This window comes from Rutidosis leptorrhynchoides, chromosome 6 (genome assembly GCF_046630445.1).
Source record: "Rutidosis leptorrhynchoides isolate AG116_Rl617_1_P2 chromosome 6, CSIRO_AGI_Rlap_v1, whole genome shotgun sequence".
In the NCBI taxonomy this organism is placed as follows: Eukaryota; Viridiplantae; Streptophyta; class Magnoliopsida; order Asterales; family Asteraceae; genus Rutidosis; species Rutidosis leptorrhynchoides.
The window spans coordinates 427,826,073-427,851,999 of NC_092338.1; the positions used below are offsets into that span (position 1 = coordinate 427,826,073).

Sequence of the window (25,927 nt, forward strand, 5' to 3'; positions counted from 1 at the left end):
AAGCGCTTTGTTCCAAACCCACCAACGATGGTAAACACTTCCTGAGACGATTCGAAAGGATTTTGGCAACTATCTTGTAATAGCTACCAATCAAGCTTATAGGACGATAATCTCCAAGACCAACCGGATCCGCTTTTTTAGGTACAAGAGTGACAAAGGATGCATTACACCCTTTAGAACACATACGTTTATAACTATATATATATATATATATATATATATATATATATATATATATATATATATATATATATATATATATATATATATTTACAATGAGAACTATGATAACTAAGGTAGTCGAGCAAAAAATAGGACGCAGCAGAACAAAAAATCACCTATTCGAACAAAAATTTTTTGGCGGGCGAACAATTTTTCGGAGGGTCGAACTATTTTGGCTAGATGCAAGTGCTATTTTGTTCTACATTTTATGTAGAACATGATGTAGAACAGCATGCAGAACATGCTGTTCTACACTTGTTTTACATCAATTTTCATCATAATAAGTTAGGGTTTAGATTTAGGGTTTAGATTTTAGGGTTTAGGGTTTAGATTTATGGTTTAGAATGAGTTTTTTACACTAACGGTTTAGAGTTTAGGGTTTAGGGTTGAGGGTTTACGGAGTAAACCCTAAACTCTAAACCCTAAACCCTAAACCCTAAACCCTAAACTCTAAATCGGGCTAAATAAAAAAATGACGATTTTTGAAAAAAACAGGTGAAAGTCGAACACTTACGTTCTACATTTTTGTAGAACATGATGTGTAGAACAGAAATGTAGAACCAATTTTGATTTTGTGATTGTAAAACATGGTGATATTCGAACAAAAACACTAGCGGCCGAACAAAAATTGGAAATTCGAACATTTTTACGTTTTACATTTTTGTAGAACATGATGTGTAGAACAGAAATGTAGAACCAATTTTGATTTTGTGCTTTGATGTTTTTTGTTCGACTTTCCCTTTTTTGTTCGGCCGCGTGATTTTTTTTTATGATCGTTAATGAAATACCAATTTTGATTTGGTAGTCTTTGGAAAAGTCAAAATCAAGCTATATACAGGAATATTATCGTGAGTATTCCTATGATCGTTAATGAAATACAAATAAAGAAAGGAAAAGGTCTTTGGATTAGCACAAGTGGTTATCTTAGCCCAGTTCATTCATCGAGTCAATTTTTGAAAGAGCGAGTGTAGATTAAATTAGCTACTGTTAGTTGTGGGTCAATTTGAAAGTCACCTTCTGTGTTGTAAACAAGAAATATAGTTCGAGTTCTTTTGTGTTGTGTGTGGCTGTGTATAGTATATGTACCATGTGTAATACATTCATAACCAATGTATATATTATACAAAATTATCATTCATATATAAATACAAATTGATTGCCTTTTAAAAAGGAAAAAGCAAAAACAAATAGCTTGACTAAAGGAAAATAAATCTGAAATGAAAAGGCTTTACAATTTTACATTAAACATTCATGTGAACATTTTGTGGTTTACTCTATAACAAATAATTTATGTAATTGGTATTAGTAACTCATTTTGTTAAGTTGGATTTGTTTAATAATACTCTGCAATATTACTATATTGTGATTGTGATTTTATTAGTTTTGACAATTAAGAAATGTAAATGTATATTTATTTTGTTATATAATTTTTAAAAAGAAAGATATTTTCATTTATTTTCCTGCTCAACATAGAACCTGAAGGACTTAAGTTACTAATATTTCAAAGTTAGGGGGCAAATTTGAAGACAATACACTCTCTCATAAATTCCCCAGCAAAATGCCGAAATCAAATAGAACAATTTTTATTTTCCCTTCGTTCTCGGGTAAATTACAAAAACCTCATCGCTGTACTGTTAACCCCTTGATATAATTACTAATCCAAATTCAAATCGATCGAACTTTTGTTGCTCAATAGTCATCACAATCGGTATGTTGATTTCATCGATTCGTTTCTCTTCGTTTACTTAACAGAATTATTTTCCATTTTTACTTGATAAATCTCTGAACTGCATTTCCGTTAAGTTTTCATCATTAATTCGGAACTCATGCCTGATAAACTTCATGCGATTAGGTTTATGTTTAATGATGTATAGAAGTCTATATATGTTAGTGTGTGTATGTATGTGTATTCTGTTAATATGTGTTTATGCAGCTTCTGAATAGAGAGATGAATGGAGGGCATGGAAACGGTGATTTAGGTCAACTACAAGCTACTATGCAAGCTATTGAATATGCTTGCAGTTCTATTCAGGTTTTTTGTTTATTTAGATATTACTTTTATTTTTTGTGTACTGGAATGAAATCTGATAGTGTTATTACGGTATTGATATGATTATACATGAATCATATTATGCGTTTGCATTTCCATTTGTATCAAATATGCAGATTAATGTAAATCCAGCGGCTGCCGAGGCTACTATATTATCTCTATGTCAGTCGCCTCGACCGTACCAGGCATGTCAGTTTATTATTGGTAAGTAAACACAAATGGGCAACCATCGTATATTTGCAAAGTGAATGTACTTATGCGTGTTAAAGAGACTTATGCCCGACCTTAATCACATGTTACATTTTTTATATGAGATTTTCTTGAAAAGTCATGTATAGAAGTACTCTTGTGCAATATTATTGTGATCTTTATATCGGCCTACTGGTCATGTCAAAATACTCAAATTTTGGAATTTGTTTTCTCTATTAAGTTCTAGAATTATGTCTGTATATAGAATGCATGAGAATGTGAGATTGAACCTCTGTATCTATTTAATTGGTCTTTTTTGTATGTGTGCAATGTGTGATATGTCAAACCCGTCGGCACATGATCCGTTAAACCATAATCTAAACTATTTTAGAAAGTTCGGTGTGTGCTATGAGATACAAGTAATGCCATAAAGTAAGACGTAATGCCATAAAGTAAGACGTGCCGGAGTATGGTTAATCTGTTGGCACTAAATTCATAGTAAGTGGGTTACAGATACTCAAGGAGTCAAGGAGATATAGTTTCAATGACAATACATAATGTCTACGCACATGTGACTCGGAGATTAACTTTTCACGAAAGGTAGGAATATAATTATGAACATGACTCGGAAAATAACAATATCAAAAGATGATCGTCAATGCAACATAATAGCCAATGATGTGTAATAAGAACAATAATTGTGAACATGTAATCATGTATCATTAACAATTTCTTTACTTCTTGCAGAAAACTCTCAAATGGCAAATGCAAGATTCCAGGCTGCAACAGCAATTCGAGATGCGGCTATACGAGAATGGTCATTTCTTTCATCTGACGAGAAGAAAAGCTTGATCAGGTACTATTATGACTTTAAAGTTATTCCTGATATTCAATTTTAGTGCGACTTATTTTGGAGTCTCACCGTTGTCAATAGCTTTAGATAATTAGATTTATATTTGAGTCAATAGATTTGTCATAACTTTACCTAGTTTAATTAGGCCATAATGCTTAAGTAATTATAAAGTCTATAAGCCATGTGTTATTTAGGTAACTAATATACAGCTTTTTGCAGTTTTTGCCTGTCCTACGTAATGAAACATGCAAGTTCGCCTGAGGGCTATGTTCTATCAAAAGTTTCATCTGTTGCTGCTCAATTGATGAAAAGGGGTTGGTAAGTTCGTTGATCAAATGAAGGATATCTGTGTGTGCGTGCGTGTGTGTTCAAAAGTATAAAAAAGTCTTTTGCTAACTGCTTCAGCTGTGTGTGTGTGTGCTCAATTGTAAAAAAAAAAAAAAAAAAAAATACTTTTTAGCTGCTCCAGCTGTGTGTGTGTGTTCAAAAGTAAAAAAAATAAATTAAAATAAAAACTCTTTCTAACTGGAACTTGTATGACTGGACTGCAGGCTAGAGTTTATTGCTGCAGAGAGGGATGGTTTTTTGTCTGAGGTAAATCTTTGAAGTTCGTTCATCTTTCTTCTATATCCTTTACTATCCCTATACTTGGCTATTGTTGGTTGTTACATGAAAATTGCATTAAAGCATGTGCTTATAGAAATTTGATTTTAAAAATTTGAATTTTTATAAGGCACCTGTAGTCATGAATGGCACCCATAAATTGATTTGAGCAATGATTTTATTAATCACTTGATTATTGCATGCCCTCTTCAGATAAAACTGGCTGTCAATGGTAATCATGGATTAGATATGCAGTTCATTGGAATCAATTTTCTTGAGTCATTGGTATGTATTGCATTTTTTTTTTTTTATAAATTACACTTCTATATTTCAGTTTTATTGCAACTAGATTCTTATTCTTATGCTAGAAAATAATTTTCCAGGTGTCTGAATTTTCTCCATCTACTTCTACTGCTCTCGGGCTCCCTAGGGAGTTCCATGAACAGTGTCGAAAATCTCTAGAGCATGACTATCTCAAGGTGACTTTCTTTGTCCTCGGTGAATTTCTCTCTGGTGCTCATTGTTAGATGGGCGAAAATGGGTCTGTTAGCCCATTCTAATATGGATCAAAATGGGTTGTGTCAGGTTGGGTTGACTACCCACAAATTTATTTTATTCTACTAGCGTCTTAATTATTTTACGAAAAACATAAAAAATATAAATATAGATAATAAATTAATAAATCTGAAATCAAACTTATATCTTAAATGTATGAATTTAACCACCTTGAATGTCAATCAACCCAATTGACTTGTTCGCCTATTAACTAGTTCTTTGAGTGAACTTGTTTGAACATAACACAACCCAAATCGACCCTCAAAAGGTTGCACATGATTGTAGGTTAGAAACTGTATCTTTCTGCTTCTCACATTTCACATTTCACTTTTCTTCCTTTTCTCTTTAATTTTTCAGAATTTCTATTGTTGGGCAGTGGAGGCTGCACAAAGTGTAACAACTCAAATTACAAATTCTGAAACTGCTGTCTCAGAAGTGAGAGTTTGTGCAACAGCACTTCGTTTCATGCTCCAAGTACTTAACTGGGACTTTAGTAACAGTACTAAAGTTAAAAACAGCTTAGACGTGTTTTCATTTGTTGCTAAAGAAGACAGCAACTCAGCTTATACGCTGGTCCAGGTAATTAACCTTTTTACTTCCAACTAGAGATGGCATGGTGGGTGGGTTGTGTGGGTTATTTAATGTGTCCCGATGGGTTTTGGCCGAAACTGGTTTGTTGGAGTTCACATGGAAACAGTTTTTTGTCCATTTTATTCATATATTTAGTACCTTAATAATGATTTTAAAACAATATTGTCACAATAATAAATCAACGATCAAGACTTGATTGATTAAATAGGATGAAAATTTCACAATCTATGGCTTTATCAAATATTTTAGTGACAAGAATCTATTCTTGCAGTGATGAGGTGTGTGTGTGTATGCGTATGTTTTTTAAATTTGTAGCATGTGCAGTTTAGATCAGACTTATTCTTTTGAAGTTGCAAGTTACATTTTTTACTCGTTTACTTTGGTGACTAATAAATGATAGATATTTCTGATTATGTTTGTGTAAATATCGAATTCCTTTTGAATAGTATTATTTAATTATGAATTATGATTATGATTATTATTTAATTATGAATTATGATTATGATTTTGATTATGATATTTGGGCATTTAATTGTAATTAAAAGTTGTTTTTGATTAATGCTCTGTATGCAAGTTATATGTCACACTGCAAAGTAAAATTTTTATATATAGAAACACATTCACTGTTGTTTCTGTTTATGTGGAACTTGAGAGTTGACTGACTAGAAATCAAATAAAACTCAGTTGCATTTTGATTTAGTTAACTCATTGATATGCATGACCATTCACTTTTCAGAAGTGAAAAGAGAGCTTAGTGTGTGTTTCTTACTTTCTTTTGTCAGTTATGACCGTTTTCTTTTTGTCACCTCAATTGTTGACTAATAATTTATGGATCCAAGTATCTGACTACTGTATTGCTTTCACGATGTTGAGCAAGTCAATTTGTGTTTTAGCTTGGTTAAGATGTTTGGACATGAGATTAACTAGTTTTTTACATGTCTTTAAGCCCGGCCCATCATGGCGTGATGTTTTGATCATAAGTGGTCACATAAATTGGCTCTTGGGGTTGTATGGCGTGTTGCGAGAGAAATTTGCATGTAAAGGTTACTGGATTGACTGCCCTCTTGCAGTTTCTGCTCGGAAACTTATTGTACAGCTTTGCTCTCTCACAGGAACTATATTTCCATCTGGTAACCATTTTTTCTCTTAAAATTGTCACATATTTTTCTTTGTTGGCTATTATTATATATTGGTATACTCTCTATTGGGGTTCTATAATAATGGTTCCATATAAACTAACACTTCATCTAATGATAGATGGCGGTGTTTCACAAGGGAAGCATCTTCTTCTACTGATTTCTGGAATCATACAATGGATTTATCCTCCTGATGCTATTGCAAATGCAATTGAAAATGGAAGAAGTGAAAGGTAGTAATAGCATATAAAAAAAAAAAAATTCAACGGGTCAAAATTGCCACCTCGAACAAAATTTTATATTTTGGTTTTTATACTAATCTTTTAACTTTTTGTGGTGTGCTACATAATCAATTATTCAGTGAGCTGCTTGATGGGTGCCGTGGACTACTATCCATATCTGCTGTTACCAATCCAGTTAGTTTTGATGACCTCTTAAAACACATAAGGTTAGTTAAATGTGTTATATAATACAGTAGTAGGTATACTCTTTGAAGGGATGATTGGCTTTTTGTTGAAGTCTACGGATATTTATATTTTCTTTTTGACCTGTTTGATGTTCAGGCCTTTTGGCACACTCAGTCTGTTGTCTGCCTTAATGTGTGAAGTTATTAAAGACCTTATGACTAAAGATTTGGAAGAAGAGCCGTGGAGTTGGGTTGCACGCGATATTTTACTAGATACCTGGACAACTCTTTTAACGGTACTCAGTTAACTCGTCTAAGTTTTAGAGTACTAACGTTAAATAATTGTTACAACTTGTGGATTACTTGCATAGCTGGTTTATATGAAGGTATGGCGTGTTTTCTCATATTATCTAATCACTGCCATACAATTTACAGGAGACAAACAGTTCTGGTGTGAAATCTTTGCTTCCCCCAGAAGCAATAAATGCTTCTGCCAATCTTTTTGCTCTAATTGTAGAATCAGAACTTAAGGGTACGTTTGATTCTCTACTACTTTTGATTTTTGTATTAAGGATTGTGAAATCTGATATAATGTGAATGATACAGCTGCATCAGCTAGTGACGAGAGAGAAGAATACTTTCAAGCCTCTGTTACTGGTAACCTACCTCTACTTGTCATATATCTTGATTCTTGATCCATTTATATATAAATGTGTCAATTTGTATTAACATGGCATATCTAAAGGGCCAGTTTGTGTAAGTTAGCTTTTGGTTTATATATCGGAATCACCTGGGTATGGATTTTATAGTAGGGTGTAATGGGTTTTTCATACTCTCAGCCTTTTGTGTGTTTTGGTCCAAACTGAAACTCCATTTCCATCAATCAAATACTCGTATAATTAATCATACCCATTCCTTAAATCCTTTAAGTATAACTCTAACTAACCGCCATCAAAACTTAAACGATAATGTTCCAGTTGGGGTTTAACAGGTTGAAAATCATCTGAGATGAATTCTAATGCATAAAACCTTCTAAAACGCTTTGTCTGAAAAAATACATAATTATTGTATCATTATAACTATGTAGTCATATACAACATCTTTATTATTTATCTAAACATAAAATTAGAAAGGGTCAACTAAACGGTAACTGTTTGACTGTACTAAAAAATGACCAGCTTACCCGTTACCCAACCTGCACGGCATTTTTTTATGTTCTCACCCTGATATTGACTTGCCTTTTTCAGTGTCTTTCAAAGTGTTCACTTGCGTCTCTTTGAAGTACTAACTTCTATACTATGATGTAGCTATGGATGAAAGATTGAGTTCTTACGCCCTTATTGCACGAACTGCAATTGACGTTACGGTCCCTTTCCTTACTGGACTTTTCTCTGAGCGTTTTGCAAGGCTTCATCAGGTTCTTATAGAAAAGTTACAGATAACTTGATCGTAATTTAAGCGTGTATTTATATTATATATACAAGGGCAATTTGGCAAAGTCTTTTATATTTATGTCACATGTATAGGATCTAATTCAATACATGATGGCCCAATCTACCAAAATATGGACATCTAAATTGTATTTAAGGTTTGAACAACGTGTATTTCTACTATGCTATGTTGGTTTCTTATTTGATGATCTCAACCCTTTATAGGGAAATGGTATACTTGATCCGACTACAACAATGGAGGAGCTTTATTCCCTTTTGTTAATAACTGGACATGTGTTGGCAGATGAAGGAGAGGGAGAAACACCCATGGTAATATTATTTTTGCATTTATTTAAAATCACCTGAAAGCTATATATATTTAATTCAGTATTTACTACTTTCAGATACCGATGGCTATAGAAACACGCTTTCCAGAGTATATAGAAACAGACAAGCATCCAGTAGTTGTACTCTCTGGGTAAAGTTGCCACCTTCATTCATGTTGAGTGATATTTTTTGCTATCATACAGTATATGTAATCGTAATGTAATTAATCTTTGGATGATGTTATATGTTCTTAAGCAAGAAAAGAATTTAAATAAGTCGTTATTGTAAGATTGAACACTTATGGTGTTCTCTTTTGTGAAGGGAGTACTTTGGAACAAATACTACCTTCTGTTGTTATTTTAAAAATTATGGCTATAATAATATTGAAGATGTCTTTACTTTCTTTTTTATATTTCGGATGAATCGTATATTTTTCTCGCGTAATTTATTTTTGTTCGCAGGTCTATCATTAAGTTTGCCGAACAGAGTTTAGATCCAAATATGAGGGCAGCTTTCTTCAGCCCTCGTCTTATGGAGGTACTACTTGAATTACTAGTTGCTACTATGTTGTTTTTAATATGCTTCCATTTGTACAAATTTATATCTATTTATTTTTTTGTTTGGTGGTATAGGCAATTATATGGTTCCTTGCGCGATGGTGTGGTACATACTTAATGACAACTGGTAAAATGCAAAGCTATAGAAACTCCATGGACGATGCTACTTCGCTTCAGATGGAACATTCTAGAAGCGCATTGCTTAGTTTCTCTGCAGAGTATACTCAGGGAAAAACCTTGCTTGACATTATTATTAGAATATCATTGGCAACACTCATTTCATATGCTGGAGAAAAAGATTTGCAGGTATTTGATGCATATTATATCTATATCCCTTTAGTTTTCATACATATTACATATACATACATATTTCTAGGAATATACACATACACATATACTGATACACATCTAAATATTTGATTATCTATTTCTATTTTGTTTGTGCGGATGTGTACATATCTTTATGAACGCATCTATACATATGTAGTACATAGTACATACTATAAATGTACATATACTGATATTATACTTGTACTGAAAAACAGACACAACTATATCTACCTGTCTATATATGTATGTGTGTGTATATATATATATATAAAATCTGGATACATACATAGTTATGTTTGTAGCAGTACTTGTTCTCTTAGGGGCTTCTGAATACTTTAATGTTTTGCATTATTTGGGATAGGACAGAGGGAGATTTTGAATCACAATCACATTGTGCTCAGGGTAAACTTCACACGCGGGTTACCTAAGATTTTCTTGATTTTAAGAACAAGAAGATAACAAGAAACAGGTTTTTAAGTTGATGATAAAATTCAGAATAAATATAACATGGCTGGAAACAGCATATATAGACCTAGATATCCTAATTCCTAATTCTTAATAAACAAAACCTCCTAAAGTTTCTTAATAACAAAATAATAAAGTTTCCAAAATTAAGACTTCCTAAAGTTTCATCAATAGTTGATAACTGGCTGATTTTCGATTTATTGTTGACAAGGTTGAGTTGTTAAAAGTTAAAACACACATTTTCTTTGTATGTGACAGGCCCTCACATGTTACCAGTTGCTTGCTGGAGTTGTTCGGCGGAAAAATATATGTGCTCACCTTGTCACCTTGGTTAGCATTTTCTCTTTCAAAGCATCTATATTGTTTTTTTTTTTCTTAAAGGCAAAACAAAATAGGAGGCAAGAAATATAGACAAGGCTCGAAAAGCCTCTAAGTAAGAGGCACACACCCAACCAAAAAAACAAAGAGGAAAAGAGAACCTTGCAATAAAAAAACGGAAACTAACAATATATAAAGATTTTATATTTAGAGACATCGTAACATCTATATCTATATCTGTATCTATATCTTTATTAAAGACACCCGTATTAGTATACCAATTTTGTAATTTTACTGTTCTCATTCCCTATGGAAATCTCTACTGGAACTCACTAAATTCTTATTTAATCCAGCCTTTAGTAGTTATAAGTGGATACTGTAACAATGTTAACAAGTTGATATGACAGTTCTGATAATTGCATCACCCAAAAAAAAAAAAAAAAACGTATACATAAGGAACTTGTTAAATTTGATTCTTGCTTTCAGGTGTATGTATTTCTATTTTTTTCTTCTTTTTTTGTAAAGCAGTTATCAGAACTGTCATTACTTGCTAACATATTTAGGTGAGATTGATATTTTGCTTTTGCTGCAGGACTCATGGCAGGAGCTAGCACATTGTTTTACCAATAACAGAGAGTTGTTCTCACTGCACGCTAGTCACCAGGTTTGGTATCATAAAGGTTCTCCCTCCTGTTTGTTTCATTTCAGCCATTTCAGCAATCCTATATCTGAAAATATGTATAAAGTAATTAGTGATAGATAATAATCATTTTTTTAAGTATTGTATATAATATATAGTTCTCGTGTCAAGTATTGGTTCGGCAACAAATTACAGCATGTAGTTGGTTTGACTCAAACACACTCATTTATAAACTCTTCACACGCATCAGTAATATACTTTGGAGAACATTTGACTCTTCTCCTACTTTCTCTTGTTACTTGCTTAACCCGGTGTTGACTAAAATAATCTGTCACGAACCATTCATTGGTGAGTGGGTTATGGGTTAAAATTGTCATCTCTTGTTTTTGTGCTTTCTTGAGCCTAAGTGATGGTACTAATGCCTCATACGTTTCTTGTATAATTTAAAAAATATATATGTAATATTTAATATATATAATTGCAGCGTTCCCTGGCCCAGACTCTTGTACTTTCAGCTTCTGGCATAAAAGACTCGGTGGAATCAAATCAGTAAGATATTTATAATCTTTCGTTTGACATCCGACCCCTACGAAACAATTCCTAGAGCTTGAACTTACCCATGGCTTCTGTGTTTTTACTTTTAATATCTCAAAGATACATAAGGAATCTCACAAGTCATATGACGGTGTATCTAAATGATACATCTGTCAAGAAAGATATCAAAAGTAAATGTCAGCAGCCAGACGTTATTCTTGCGGTAAGAAAAAATAAACTAATGCATTTTTCTAAAATCCAAAAAAAAAAAAAAACAATTTTATATATTAAAGAATATATTTTTGCTTCTGTAGGTCACTTGCTTATTGGAGCGACTTCGAGGAGCTTCTAGTGCTTCAGAGCCACGTACTCAGAAAGCAATATACGAGATGGGATTTTCAGTGATGAAGCCTATTCTAAAATTACTTGAGGTTTACAAGGATGAGGTATTAGTGCTAATTATTTAACATTATCCGTCTTTAGCCAACATTATTTATGCAGTTAAAAAAGTTGATTCTTGGCATCATCTTAGGCGTGAAGCTGATAGTTTTTTTTTTTTAAATTCTATATATTAAGGGAATTGCAATTGCATATGACAATCAGGAACATCATCAATTTAACTAGTGAATAATGAACAAGTAATCACTACTTTAAGCAATTTGTTGATTGGTTGCACTCCTGCAGTCCGCTTCACGTTTCTTCTGATTATTCATGTGCTTTTAATTAAAGATTAAAATTAAAATTAAACTTCTTCTCCATAACTAATGGGGGATCAGAGGTTCATTTCATATATTGACCGATAAGGCATTACTTCGGATGTTATAATAGTGTGCTATTGATCCTATATTTAAGAACTGCTGGTTGTTCAATATATGCTAATTTTGGGATATTTTAGTCTGCAGTTGTGTATCTGTTACTTAAGGTGGTTGTTGATTGGGTGGAGGGTCAAATCGTCTATCTAGAACCTCAGGAAACTGCATTGGTTATTGAATTCTGTATGCATTTGCTTCAGCTTTACTCTTCTCAAAACATTGGCAAGGTATCATCTTCATCACCGGTGCTTCATATCTCAGTCTTGTTGGGTAATGGGTCAAAGTGGGTAGTAATTTCATATGTTTGAAAATGGATGTGCTGGGTTGGATTGACCCATAACACTTTCTGTCCAAAACATCCAAGTGTTATAATATTTAGATTATTTCAATACTAATTGAATAAAATGATTTAAGGTTTATTGCATTATACATTAGATAACTTTTGAACCGTTTAACTCATTTCCTTTTAAACATCGGTTTTTTATTTTTTTTATATTTGCCCGTGATAGAATGCAAGTCAAATCAACCTCCACCAATTTACAAATGGGTCTGCTAGCATTAGATTTGGGTCAGCAGTGAACAAGATATCGGGCATTAATCTTTTTTTCTCGAACATGTTTTACATCATTAGCCATTTTGTTATTAATTTTGTAAACATGCTACATGTTTCAGATATCTATAAGCACTTCAAACAGCTTACAAAGTGAAGCAAACGCTGAAAAATACAGGGATTTACGTGCTCTACTGCAGCTGCTTCAAAAGCTATGCACAAAAGACTTGGTATTTATATGACATTTCCCGACTTCTGATGGATAAGCTTTAAAATAAACTTCTAAGTGTATCTGAATTTTCAGGTTGATCTTTCATCAGCTGGCAGTGAAGATCAGCAGACAAGAATTTCTGAGGTACATTATTGTATTCACATTGTATATCCTTTTTTATGTACAAGACCATTAATAATAAACTTTAATTGCCATATAACTGTTACAATGCAGATAGCTAGTCATATTATCATGTTAGAATTACAAATATATAACTAAATCACCAGTTCTTTGTCCTTTGTCTTTTGTGCAGGTTATATATATTGGCGTTCACATTGTTAGTCCTCTTATTACAATAGAAATGCTCAAGTATCCTAAGCTTTGTTATGATGTAAGTTTTCAACTTTATAATCAACATATATAGCTACATCGATCTTTGAATTTCTAATTACTACATTTCTTGATATCTTTTCCGGGAATAGCACTTTTCTCTGCTGTCGCATATGCTGGAATTTCATCCCGAAATGATTCCTAAACTAAACCACGAAGCCTTCAGTAATATTTCAGGAACTCTTGATTTCGGTCTCCATCACCAGGTAAATAAAACCCTAGTAAATTTTATGGGCATTAGATATTCTTGATATAGTTTTTGTATAAGATACAGTAATGATAATGATTATAGAGAAACAGTTGGAAATTTTTGTACACAAATTGTTTCAGGTTTACCTGAGCTGACCCATTTTTACTATCAGTGACATTTACCTGTCTTAAATCCCTACATCTTTTTCATCCTGTGATGATGTGTTACTTTCTTGGCTGATGTGTCATAGGATGAAGAAATAGTTGAGATGTGCCTGAGATCTCTAAGAGCTCTTGCGTTTTACCATTACAAGGAAAAGGGCAGTGGTAGAGATGGTTTAGGTCCACATGCTACAAGTTATAATGATGCTGGTGGCATTCTCCAGGATGGTATTCTTAGTAGATTTCTACGATCCCTCCTGCAACTAATCCTCTTTGAGGATTATAGGTACGAAGCAATCCTGCGGTGTCAATTTTTATAAAAAATTCTGATAAGTTTTTTAAACTAACAAGTGTTTTCTGTGTAAACAAAGCCTTTCATTAAGGCTATCCTCCAAATTATATTATTAAAATCTTTGTTTTGTTTTGTTTTGTTTTGTTTTGTTTTGTTTTGTTTTGGTTTGGTTGCAGCATGAATCTTGTAGGAGCTGCTGCTGATGCTCTTTTTCCATTAATTCTCTGTGACCATGGTCTTTACCAGGTATTTACTTTGCCTACCAATCTTAACTTCGAATTATAGAACCTTGTAAGAGTTGATCCTGAATCATTTATGACCCATCACCCAACACATTTAGTCCACCCTTTTTGTTATGTCTAATGGATACGATGATTATATCTAGTTAAAAGGTAAAAAAAAGATGAAACTAGCAAATTGTGTGATCATTTTTATTTCATATGTGAAGCAGTGAAGTCAACTGGTGTCATTGAATCTAACTTCTTGGCGTTACATTGTACAGAGATTAGGAAATGAATTGGTTGAAAGGCAACCAAATTCAGCATTGAAAACGAGGATGGCAAGTGCATTGCACTCACTAACCACTGCAGATGATCTGTCTCCGTCTGCTGATCGTGCCAACATGAGAAAATTCAGAAAGAATCTAAACCAATTCCTGGTTGATGTTCGTGGCTTTCTACGCATAATTTGATAACACCTCACACATGGAACAACGTTCAACATATTTTTCTCCCCATCAATGGCAGCTGAAGTATCCCTTTTAGGACCCCATGAATTCTTTCGGGATATCTGTGATAATCAGACATTTAGGAGACGGTGGGGTCATCTTTAACCATATTAGTTGGCTTTCTCTTCTGTACAGTCGATCTTTAGTTTACAAGCGAGAAGGTTTTGAAAGTCGGATGTATTTTTGTATGGTGATCGAAACATAGCGAGAATTTCAAAAGAATTAAACACACCCCTATGGATATGATTGACGAGTAAACCCTCGTGTATCATCCTCTATTTCTTAATCTTTTTAACTGGAACTTAATTTCTGAATATAATTACACCATTTAAAAAACCTGATTGTATATACATGGTCATTTGATCACTATCATCTAAAAATTCATTAACAATCAAAAACTGAATACAACCATCTTCCCCTTCTGGTGCGCCTTATCAACATAATTGAAGCTTTTTGTTTCAAGTGTCAATAACCGAGTTTGGATATTCACGATTGATCAATGTTAGTCAGTCAAAGCGATTACAAAGATAATTGAAAATAAATAAATACATAAACAAGGCTAGAACATTGTAAAATCAGTCTGAGTATCAAGTATAGCTCCACTGCAAGTTTTTAGACACTTAAAAGGCAGCAAAAATCACACTTAAATGCAGTCTTTACATCCAATCTTATAGGCTTAGAGCTCACTTGTGAAGGACACTCTTCTTAGGGAGCTTCGACTTCTTCTGCCCACGTTGCTGTGAAGGGAAAAATGATTATAAGTTTATAACCAACCATAATCTAGCGCAGTTTCAAAAATTATGCAAGAAACTAATGACGAAAGTAACATATACCTTCTGCTTTTCCAATGCCTCGAAATCTGTTCTCTCTTTCCACTTGCTCTTACGCAGTTTTATTGGACGGTTCCCGACATACTTCCCTATAAATTACATCCATAAGCATTAACAATGACATGCTAAAATTTATTGAAGCAAATAGTTGCAGTGGATAAGGTAAAAGAAGACACAAACCATTCATTTCTTTAAGAGCAGAAGCCAGATCAGTGGGGTTAGCAAAGCTCACGAATCCATATCCCTTGGTCTTACCCGTCCGCTTATCTCTTACAACCTGACACCATCACGACATAAACAGACTTGCGATTTAGTGTTCAAGAAATTTATGCACATAGCCGTCTAACACTAACGATACGATAAAGAGGTTCCTATGTGAGTATGTGATCATGTTTAAAAAATTCTACTCCGTATTATTCAATTTCAGCAGGCCCAAGTAGTGACTACCTAACAACTAGCTACATCCAAATTTCCTCTACGTGTACCTAATGGGCGTGCTCAACTTCTTTTCTTAAGAGAGAATCACTTCTACTTACAAGTAGTATACAAATAGTCAGATACGAGCAGAAGACCAAAACCTTGTGCAGATATGAGAGTTGACAAGACGTGTCCATCACAATTTATCAACGTTCCAGAACATAGAACCTGTTAGTTGGCTACATGACCTCTTCAAGTGATGACCCGCGATAGCAGAGATCGAGGAGATGTTGATAAACAAAGTGCATACACGGTGAATGTCATTGATCGGGGAAGATCAAAAGTTTCAAAAGTAAAAAACAAACAAAAGCACAAAAGCAAGTTCAAGAATTTGGAAAAGATTTTAACTCTAAGAAAATTTTCATTACATTTATTGCGTTTCAACATCGAATTAAACAGTGGCGGAGCTTAAGGGGGTAGAAATGGGTCAGAGCAAAATCTTTTCAACTAAGTATACATAGTCAAAAATGCCGTTTGACAACCGTATAAAAAAACCCTACCTCACATATAGAAGATATGGCACTGCTCCATGACTTCAAATAAACATCTGAATAGGACATGCAAATGGCTCATGTACACCAAAATAACAATTTAAGTACCATAGTATTCGCAATAAATTAAGGTAACTTACCCTGGCCATGTTAAAGGATGGAAATCGTGAAAACGCCTTTGAAAGAACATCATCATTCACCTCGTTACCAAGATCACCACAAAATAAACGAAAATCATCTGCAAATGTTATCATCATCATCATCATCAAAAAGGTGTCTTTAAGCTAACAACAAAACTAACTTCATCGTAGACATTAATGATGAATTCACAACTGCGAAGCAGATACACATATTTAAGAGCTAAATGTCTAAAACTAAATCAATCATTATCCAAAATTCAACTGTTTGTATCCAACTTTAAGTGATTCTAGTCATTACTATTGTATGCATACTTCATATATATTCAGAGGCTTGCAAGTTATACAGGTGACAGCTCATATACATACGGTAACATTAGATGAACATTTCAAAAAAACTATAGAACCTTTAAAAATCAATACATTCAAATATTCAATAGAACTTTGTCTAAAATTTGATACTTTTAGCGAGGCTTTAAAAGTAAAAAAGGAATGTTCACTCAAATAATAAGATAACTAATGATAATTGATAAGACAAATAATAAGATAAGTAAGCATACTTTCGGGCCACTCGGCCAAAGTGGGATCCTCCCAAGCTTGACCTGCTGCTTTGCGAGGTATCGCTTTCTTCTTCGTTTCGGCTTTGTGCTCATTCTCACTGCTTGCAAGTGCAGCTTTTACACTTTTAAGAGCTTCAGGTGTAATTGTTTGGGCATCCTTTTGAAAAAGTTGTTGTGCCTGCAAACAAACACAAATACTTCTTCATTTGGACAATCAATTTTCAATTTAAAGATTAAATCTTTACAGTTTTTAAGCATCACAACACCATAAGATGCACACCTATGGGACTACATTTAATTAAAAAGGAAAAAAATAAAAATAAATTGCCTTTTAGATCGTCAAACACAAAACTTAAAAACCAAATAAAAGATTAGTACCTCAAATATATATTTTTATTTTATTTTTGAAAAGCAAGTAGTACCTCAAATATAAATAGTTATATATTGTTTAGAGTCCAGATATCTTAAATTTAACTCACAATAAATCATGTAGTTTTATGAAGTTAGGTACTCTCTGTGCCATTTAGTCATATAAAGAAGAATGGACAAATTAAATTAAAATACCTGGTGGAATTGAGGAAGGTAAACGGAAGGAACGGAAGAAGCAGGGGACGGAAAAACAGGAACTGGATTGACAGCCGGAAACGAAACCGGCGCCGGAACAACAGGTAGAACCGGTGCCGGCGGTGGCGTTGCAGAGGGAAATGTCGTCGGAATGGTTGGTTGTTGAAGATGAAAGGGCGTCGGAAAGTATGACTGAGGGTTAGAGTATGTGAATTGTGATGATGATGATTGATTTGTGTTCGTTGTTGACATTAGTTGATCGGTAAATACACCAAACAGAGAACTTGTAGAGATTTTATGGTTATTTCATAACTCATAACTTAGACGGAGTAATTAAAACTAGAAGAAAGAGAAGTTCTAAAACTAGAAGAAAGAGAAGTTTCTAGAGGAAGAGAGTGTGTTTGGACGAAAGTAGCTGTAAGCAGGAGCTGGAGCTAGAGCTTATTTTTGAAGCTGATAGCTGGAGCTTATTATTTTTTATAAATGTTTAGTAAACTAGTCGTAGCTTAGTTTTCAGTTCATAAGTTCTACTCTTTTTCATAAGCTACTACAAGTAGCTTATTTTTTCAGAGCTTATTATTTTCATAAGCTCTACTTTTTTTATCTACCAAACGAAGCTTATGACTTGGAGCTTATTAAAATCATAAGCTCAAGCTCTCATAAGCTTCCATAAGCTCCAATAAACTACGCGCCAAACACACACAGAATCGGATGCCATGTTGCATTCCGTTATTTTCATTAGTACGTAGAGTATATATTTTAGTTTTTTATAGTTGGAGTCATAAAATTAGGTAATTTATTCCGGTTTAAAGATTTTATTATCTTTTATATCTATGCGTTGACAAATATTTTTTTTTTCCTTTTCGAAAGGTAAGATTTTTATTAATAAGAGAATAAAATGACTAGCAAGAAGCTAGCATATACAAAGAACCACGAGAAATACACTTCTTCGAAGCAAAATAACCTAACCACACACTACGAGATTTTGGACATGAACCATTAAAATACCCACGAAGCACCAAAAATCAAACGAAAACTTAACACAACCAGAGCTCACTCAAACCGACAATCGCACATGACAAATTTTATATATAAAATAAAACTCCTACTATGAGTCCGAGTCCGTGGATGAATAGCCACCGACATCCTCATTGTCTTTATCGTCCCTGTCTTTATCGTCCTCATCATCATCCTCCTCATCGTTTTCATCATCATCCTCCTCATCCGAGTAGTTCATCAAATCATCGATAATAATTCTTTCATACCAAGTACGTTTATCACCACATGTTTTACGTTTTAATTTTTTTCTTCATTGAAGATAATTAATAAAATGGTGTTTAATTAGTGGTTTAAATTTACGTTTCTTCAAACGAACTCGGGCCACCGAGCTAGATCCTTCTCGAGAACACCAATTAAAACCTTTGACCCACCACAAACGTTAGTAAAAGTAAAATTATTGTGACTCGAATTAATTAGTAAAATTATTGTTCACAAATATTTTTACTACAAACTGTTTATTATTTGAAAACATAAGATTAAATAATATCGTATTATGTTTGTAAACTCGCAAACTTGAAAATATACTTTTAAGTGATGCACACAGTATTAAGTTATTTTGTTGACATAAAAACAAACTGGTCTTCACAATTCAAACATGAACATGGTGCACAGAACTGTAAACAAAAATATTTTAAAAAACAAACATTAGGACGGATAGACAAAATTAAGCAGTTGGTTTCTATATGAATTAAATAAATAAACACATAACTTTACTAAGTTAAAATTATTTGTAAAATTGATAAGATGATTAATACACCGGAGGTTCATCGCTACTTATCACTACTCGTTGAATCAAAGTTGATCAAATAAAGTCAATGTCAAAATTGATCAATGTCCAATTAGTCTCCGTCTAGTTACGCTGTTTTCTCGAGTTTTTTTGGACGGAAGAGAAAGTAATTGAAAAGGAAAGAGAGAAGAATGATAGAAAAGAATGTAATATAAAATAAGTTACATGTATTCTTGAGTTGGAAAGAAAGTAAAAGAGAAGAAACTAATCAAAATAAACACTTTTACAATTTTACCCTTTAAAATATTGCAACTATATAACATTATATAAAATAAAATATATAATTATATAATATTTATAATTAATAGTAGTAATTACAATAATAATAATAATAATAATAATAATAATAATAATAATCAATTATCGGTTATATGAAATAATCAGTTGAAAATCAAATACTAAGATGATAAGGTCTCACGCATACTTTAAACCAAATACCTCCTAGAACCACACTGAGCAACACCGATCAATACCAAGCCTATCAGGACTTCGATCGTAAAACTGTTGGATAAATAAATAAATAAATACTCCGTAAATAAAAAAACAGGGATGGAAGGGTCATTATATATACGTAGCAACTCTTTTCCTCTATAATCCTCTCAAAATTGGGTGGAGAGTGATATAAACAAATAAGCCTCTATGCTTTCACCTCAAACTCACTCCTCTCCATTCCTTTCCTTTATGCAAAAAAAACTCAAGAATGATTAATTGGTATTCTATCCACTTGTCTCCTTTCCTTTCCCTTCTAAAAAAAACTTGAGAATGCCCCTGCAAGAGTGCAAGGTAAGGCCTTTTTACAACGTTGTGGTTCACATAAGGTGGTATTGTACATAAATGGCCCAAATTATGATCCACATGTCACGTAAATATGTAACGCAAAACAGAAAACTAATTAGCTGTTACTGCAATGCACATTCGAAAATTTGTTATTAGAAACAAGGTTTATTTATTTAAATATCAAAAGACCCATCACTGAAAGGGAAAACAAAGAACACACATTGATGACAATGAAAACTTCTCAATCATTAACATATCAATTGAAAAATACAATTAATATGCAATTGAAGGTTTCATCCCACAAAATTTTACATATATATAAACAGAAAAATCCTGTGTAGAGATGAAAATATATATGCAATATTATGAAAATACATGGGCCATTATAAAATCAGCCATGACAGTTGTATCTTTGTTCTATTATATGTAAAAATGCTTCCTCTTTGTACTCTCTAGCTACAAATGAAACAGCCTTTTTTTTTCAACAACCAGTAATAAAAGAATGTATTTCGGCCCAACTAGAAACTGTATATAAAACGCCCGTTCTCCTATTCCAACTAAACTCGCTTCCTTCAACGTGTTCTTTTTGTTTCTTGATTAAACCAGGAAACAATGGAACAAAATAAACTCCAAAATGGCTTCCAAATCTCAAAAGACTTGAACTTGAACCAATAATGACTATGCCTATATCAGCTTCAAGAAGGCACAGCAAGTCGCCAACTGAGTGTCCAACATAAACTGTTAAACTCTTCTTTTTCTCATCATTTTCGTCACTGTTTTTCAAAATGTCACTAAAAGCTTGAAGCTTGTCAATCGGAGATTCGACCTTCTTGATGAGTTCACCAGTCGATACCGAGTTCTCATACTTCAAATCATTTGCATGTACATGCATTCTGTGTATTCCCCCTGTTCATTTGAAATTAACAAATTAAAAAAAGGGAACATACAAATCAACGGTGATCATATTAAATGTCACAATGTAAAAAGTGATAACGATAATACCTGACCAAAAAGCAGACCTAATAAGATCAGCACACCAACAATAGGACAGCACATGGACATTCACATTTAAATTCTTGTTGTTGGTGATGTTTTGAAAGAAACCTATGCAACCATTGTGAAAAATAAGACGTTGACCAGCACGTTTTATATCATCAAGATTCAAACCCTTGAGTACATTCGATTCGATCACTCTCATGTTTGCCTTTCTCTCAAAATCTGATAATTGTTCAAGTGCACTTTTCAGCCCTTCGTAATTGAAGCCTACAACTGCAACATCCATCAAACAGGTTTTTATATCCATTTGTAATTAACTCAGACAATAATTAGTAAACAACAACAACAATACCCAATCTCGCGCATGCGAGGTATGGGAGGGGTGAGATGTAGACGATCCCTGTAGACAATACCTTTTTGAATATATTTACAAAAATCAATTGTACCTTTTTTCTCAATAGCCAACATACTTTCTGTAAACTGTTCATACTCTGCGGTGTACTGTCTCGAGAGGACTCCCCATGTGTTTCTCAAGTCAACCGAGGACATCCTAGTAATTTGACTTTGACTTTGACTTTTAGTTTGAGTTTGATCAGATTTTGATGCGGTAACTATTGCGATCTCAGCCAAAACGGCAGAAGAATCCACCACTGTGCACGTCAAGTCGAAATCGGAGAATAGCATAAGACGGTGTTCACTGGGAATACGTTGCTTTAATAACGGAACAACTGTCTGTTGGTCAACAGGCAGGGATTTAAAAAATTCCATCGCAAGTTTCAACGCTTGATGATACAATTTTTGCATAGTTTCAAGATCTTCACCCGTCAAACAAACGCTTAATTTGTCTAGCAAATCTTCAGTTTGGACCATTCCTGCCTAATTTTCAAAAATTATAACAAGATTAAAAGTGATATTAATTTTTTACAGGTTTAACCAATTACAAAAAAAATCTAACCTGATAAGATTCAGAAGAGTACATGTCGATCCATTTCTTGTATGGGTACTGATTAGCATCCAAAATCGATTTGAGTTCGTTAACAAGAAAAACAAAGAGCCTCATTGAAGAAGCGATTGCACCAAGTGTGTACGCAGCAACCTTTGTTTTTTCGAAAGGTGTGGCAACGTGTCCCGCACCTTTTACGCCTTCAACTTTCCCAGATGCAGTCGCTAACAGAAACTTTGTCAACTTTCTGGTTGCCGGGTTCGGTTTTGTTTCTTTCGACAAATCAAGACAACATTTCTTGAAAAAAAAAAGGGATAAAAACCTAGTTGAGATTCATAGTTTTTTCCTATTTTACCTACTCTCATAATCATATCAAGAACACAACCTTAGTCCTAATCAGTCAACATAAATGATTAATTAATCCAAGATAAAAATACAAGGGAGTAGGCTTAAAATACAATAATTAAATTAAATTGATCCACATTCTTGATTTAATGAGAGAATTAATAATTAACCAAAAATAGAGTACAAACTTACTTGAACAAGATAGTTATGATGTTTGAGTTCTTTCAGAGTCCAAATTCTCAATTCTATAATCGATTCTTTAGCATCATCATCATCATCTGCATAACCCTCTGCTAATTCATATCTAAAACAAAAACAAAGAACAAAAAACCCACAAATTAAAACGCATACTTTAAATCAAAGCCGGAGTATAATCCAAAAACCAAAATGAAAGATAACAAGTTACTTACGCTTGATCAAAGCATTTATAAAAGTAAACATCTTGAGCAATAAAATGATTAAATGTATCAAATTTAAGATTCCCAGAAGCCAAGGAAACAAAGAAAGGTGAATAAAGTGTCAAAACTGATTCTTTACTAAATTTATCCCAAAAACGCTTTGAAGTTCTTTCTTCATTTGGCTTTAAAGTTGTCGCCATTGGTGATGAAAATCTTGAAAATTTCAAATTGGGTTTTTGATTTTAATCAAAGAAAGCAGATCGAATGGTTTGGATTGATGTAATGAAAGTGGGTTGGTTAAAAAATGTGGGCATCAAGAAAGAAACAAGAAGATTGCGGGAATGATAAAGAGAATAAAATCCGGGGTGAATGGGTACACATAGATGAATACATATATAGATACATGCGAATTTGTATGTATAGGTTGAAGATGAAGAAGAAGTTGGGCGCCAGGGTTGGTTTTGGTGAAAAAATTGGAAAACTGTGAAGTGAGAAAGTTTTTAAGTTATGGGTTTGGACTTGGGCTTCAGTTTTTAAGTTATGGTTTTGGACTTGGGCTTTCACTAGGGGCTGCTGTAGTTTGATATCTACCTTCGATATGTGAGGGATTTTGGTAACAATCGTTAACGTGTATAAATTTATTGTATATTTAATTTAATAACCATTATCAAAAGTCAATCTTAACAGCTATATAGAATGTGTATACAATATAATTATGTACGTTTTATGGTTATTCATTTAAATTACATTTTATTTTCATAACCTGAAGTCCTCGACACTCCTCAACTAGAAGATTTCCTTCCTCAATACGGAGTATTTTCTTATGAGAAGTTGATCCAAGAAATTTTGAATGTCTAACGTATTTGTGGAGTTCGAAGGAATTGCTGAATGCTAATAGTAGTTGAAGTACCAAGAATCTCACATGGCCAACGCTGTTTAGCCAAATCCATCACATGATAGGTAAAATCGAGTTCACCTAACAGTTCACTTAGATGGTGAGTTAATCTATTGATAAAGAACACCATTGATTTTTTCTAGTTAAAAGGCTATGTTTAATTTACGGAATTCTAGTAGAATTCGATGAATCGGAATTAAATTCCTTAGACCGCTTCGTTTGGTTGATATATTTTGGAAGGAATTAAATTTCTTTGAATCTTGAGAGTACTTCATCTATGGAATGTTCATTTATCTAATGTGGAATTTGAATTCTTTCCAACATTGGATCTATGAAAAATCAAAACATCATCAAATATTACGTTTATATTTGAAGTACATTTCGACGAGCGTATTCGAGGCGTGTTTTTAGGCTCGTTTTCGACGCGCTTTTTTGGAGGCGCGCTTTCGACGCACGTTTTCTATGCGCGTTTTCGGCGTACGTTTTCGAGGTGCGTTTTCGACGGGCTTTTTTCAACACGCGCTTTATTCGACATGCGCGTTTTCAACCCCTTTTTTATCGAGGCGTGTTTGCTTTTTCGAGGTGCGTTCGCTTTTTTCGATGCGCGTTCGCTTGTATAATTTTGTTGTTATTTTATAACATGGAATTCAATTTAATTCCATGTCAATGAAAACATATTTTTTCACATTCCATGGAAATTATTAACTCCAATTCCTTCGAATTCCAATTCTTTTGACACATTTCATTCTTTCCAAAAACATTCTTCCAACTAAACTGGGTCTAAATTTCTCATAGTCAGTGCCTCGTTGGTTTGAATCAAACTTGTAACCCTTACATGTGACAACCCGAAAATTTCCGATCAAATTTAAACTTAATCTTCAAATGATTTAATGTTTCCGACACGATAAGTAAATGCTGTAATGTTGAAATCTCAAAAACTTTGAATTGTGTTTCATATATTCATTTGACCTTCGACTATTCCCGACGATTCACGAACCACTATCTGTAAATAAATACATATGTATTTAAATATAAATATATAAATATGAAAGAGAAACTTATGTGATTTAATTCATTTGTGTAAATAAAAATAATATATAATATTACTATAAATCTATATAGATATGAAAAGTATATTGAATATATATATATATATATATATATATATATATATATATATATATATATATATATATATATATATATATATATGATTTAGAATTTATTTAATAAACGCTCGTAGCACTCGTTTGTCATCTTGATAGTTATTAATCAAGTTAAAATGAACTTATGTGATTTTAAAATAAACGGTGATCCGAAAATGAGTTCTATAAATTTTAGGCTTACTAAAAATGTATTTAGGATTTAGTTATTAAATTTTAACACTTTTTATATTTTACCCAGAATCGAGAGAGACAGTTGATGTAATTTTTATTTAATAAATTAATGATCGAATTTTATACCATAATGACTGAAATAAATAGAGGAATTTAATTTACAAATATGGGATATTATCGAGAACTTTTATCCGCCGCTAATTATCAACGGTATACGAAATAACACAGCGTAGGAAAACTGTCGGTAGAATAGTCTTAGGTTGCTTAACTGTGGGTTACATTCCACACGTTTTATTTGAATTTATAATATATTATTAATATATTTATTATTCTATTGTATCTCTTTATTCTCTATCTATATATGCATATACATAGACTTATGATCGACCATATCACCACCTCACCATCCTATGATCTTCTCTTTTCCTGCGATCAAACACCACCCTGCACCACCTTTGATCACTACCGGTCACCATGGTTCTAACACCTTTTAAACGCCACCTAAAACCCTTAATCAAACCACCACTATCTTCGCGTTTTATGATTTCAACCACCAACATAACCATGAACCATTCAAAGACCACAAACCCACTCCTATTTTTGTTTTGTTTAGCCTATTCGTGACCCAACAAAAAACCACCACGACCATCGTTCACCACCTCTAGACACAGTAAACCATTGACACCACTTAACCATCACCAAGAACATATTTCGGTGCTCATCCTGTTCGACCACACAAATCTAAACCTGTTACTATTTCGTGTTCTTATTACTAATGAGAACCACCAAGTA

General features: G+C 33.2%; 3 protein-coding genes across 4 annotated transcripts; 1 reads left to right on the forward strand and 2 right to left on the reverse strand.

The window, feature by feature from the left end:
• Nucleotides 1–1,804: 1,804 nt before the first annotated feature.
• Nucleotides 1,805–14,859, forward strand: LOC139855618 (uncharacterized). Of its 2 annotated transcripts, XM_071844859.1 has the most exons (33): nucleotides 1,805–1,930; nucleotides 2,156–2,254; nucleotides 2,389–2,476; nucleotides 3,209–3,317; nucleotides 3,534–3,632; nucleotides 3,866–3,908; nucleotides 4,131–4,202; nucleotides 4,301–4,396; nucleotides 4,830–5,051; nucleotides 6,010–6,193; nucleotides 6,321–6,432; nucleotides 6,561–6,647; nucleotides 6,763–6,901; nucleotides 7,041–7,137; nucleotides 7,212–7,262; nucleotides 7,913–8,022; nucleotides 8,261–8,365; nucleotides 8,440–8,513; nucleotides 8,824–8,899; nucleotides 8,995–9,225; nucleotides 9,973–10,044; nucleotides 10,625–10,696; nucleotides 11,157–11,221; nucleotides 11,327–11,429; nucleotides 11,521–11,652; nucleotides 12,102–12,245; nucleotides 12,691–12,798; nucleotides 12,873–12,923; nucleotides 13,093–13,170; nucleotides 13,262–13,375; nucleotides 13,610–13,806; nucleotides 13,989–14,058; nucleotides 14,315–14,859. In XM_071844859.1, exons 2-33 carry the CDS (start codon nucleotides 2,171–2,173, stop codon nucleotides 14,501–14,503), a joined length of 3,474 nt encoding a protein of 1,157 aa, XP_071700960.1. In that variant the 5' UTR covers nucleotides 1,805–1,930; nucleotides 2,156–2,170; the 3' UTR covers nucleotides 14,504–14,859. The 2 variants fall into 2 exon arrangements, with proteins under 2 accessions (XP_071700960.1, XP_071700961.1); XM_071844860.1 differs by lacking the exons at nucleotides 1,805–1,930; nucleotides 2,156–2,254; nucleotides 2,389–2,476 and adding an exon at nucleotides 2,801–3,061.
• A 239-nt stretch (nucleotides 14,860–15,098) lies between these two features.
• Nucleotides 15,099–17,850, reverse strand: LOC139855214 (uncharacterized). Its single transcript, XM_071844453.1, has 7 exons — nucleotides 17,599–17,850; nucleotides 17,035–17,212; nucleotides 16,478–16,575; nucleotides 15,550–15,646; nucleotides 15,373–15,458; nucleotides 15,227–15,276; nucleotides 15,099–15,141 (listed from the first exon to the last, which is right to left on the reverse strand). The coding sequence occupies exons 1-7, from the start codon at nucleotides 17,848–17,850 to the stop codon at nucleotides 15,099–15,101; spliced, it is 804 nt and encodes a 267-aa protein (XP_071700554.1).
• A 2,852-nt stretch (nucleotides 17,851–20,702) lies between these two features.
• Nucleotides 20,703–25,701, reverse strand: LOC139855215 (bifunctional TH2 protein, mitochondrial-like). Its single transcript, XM_071844454.1, has 7 exons — nucleotides 25,535–25,701; nucleotides 22,916–23,116; nucleotides 22,698–22,809; nucleotides 22,173–22,457; nucleotides 21,664–22,093; nucleotides 21,224–21,490; nucleotides 20,703–21,127 (listed from the first exon to the last, which is right to left on the reverse strand). Exons 1-7 carry the CDS (start codon nucleotides 25,699–25,701, stop codon nucleotides 20,703–20,705), a joined length of 1,887 nt encoding a protein of 628 aa, XP_071700555.1.
• Nucleotides 25,702–25,927: the final 226 nt, after the last annotated feature.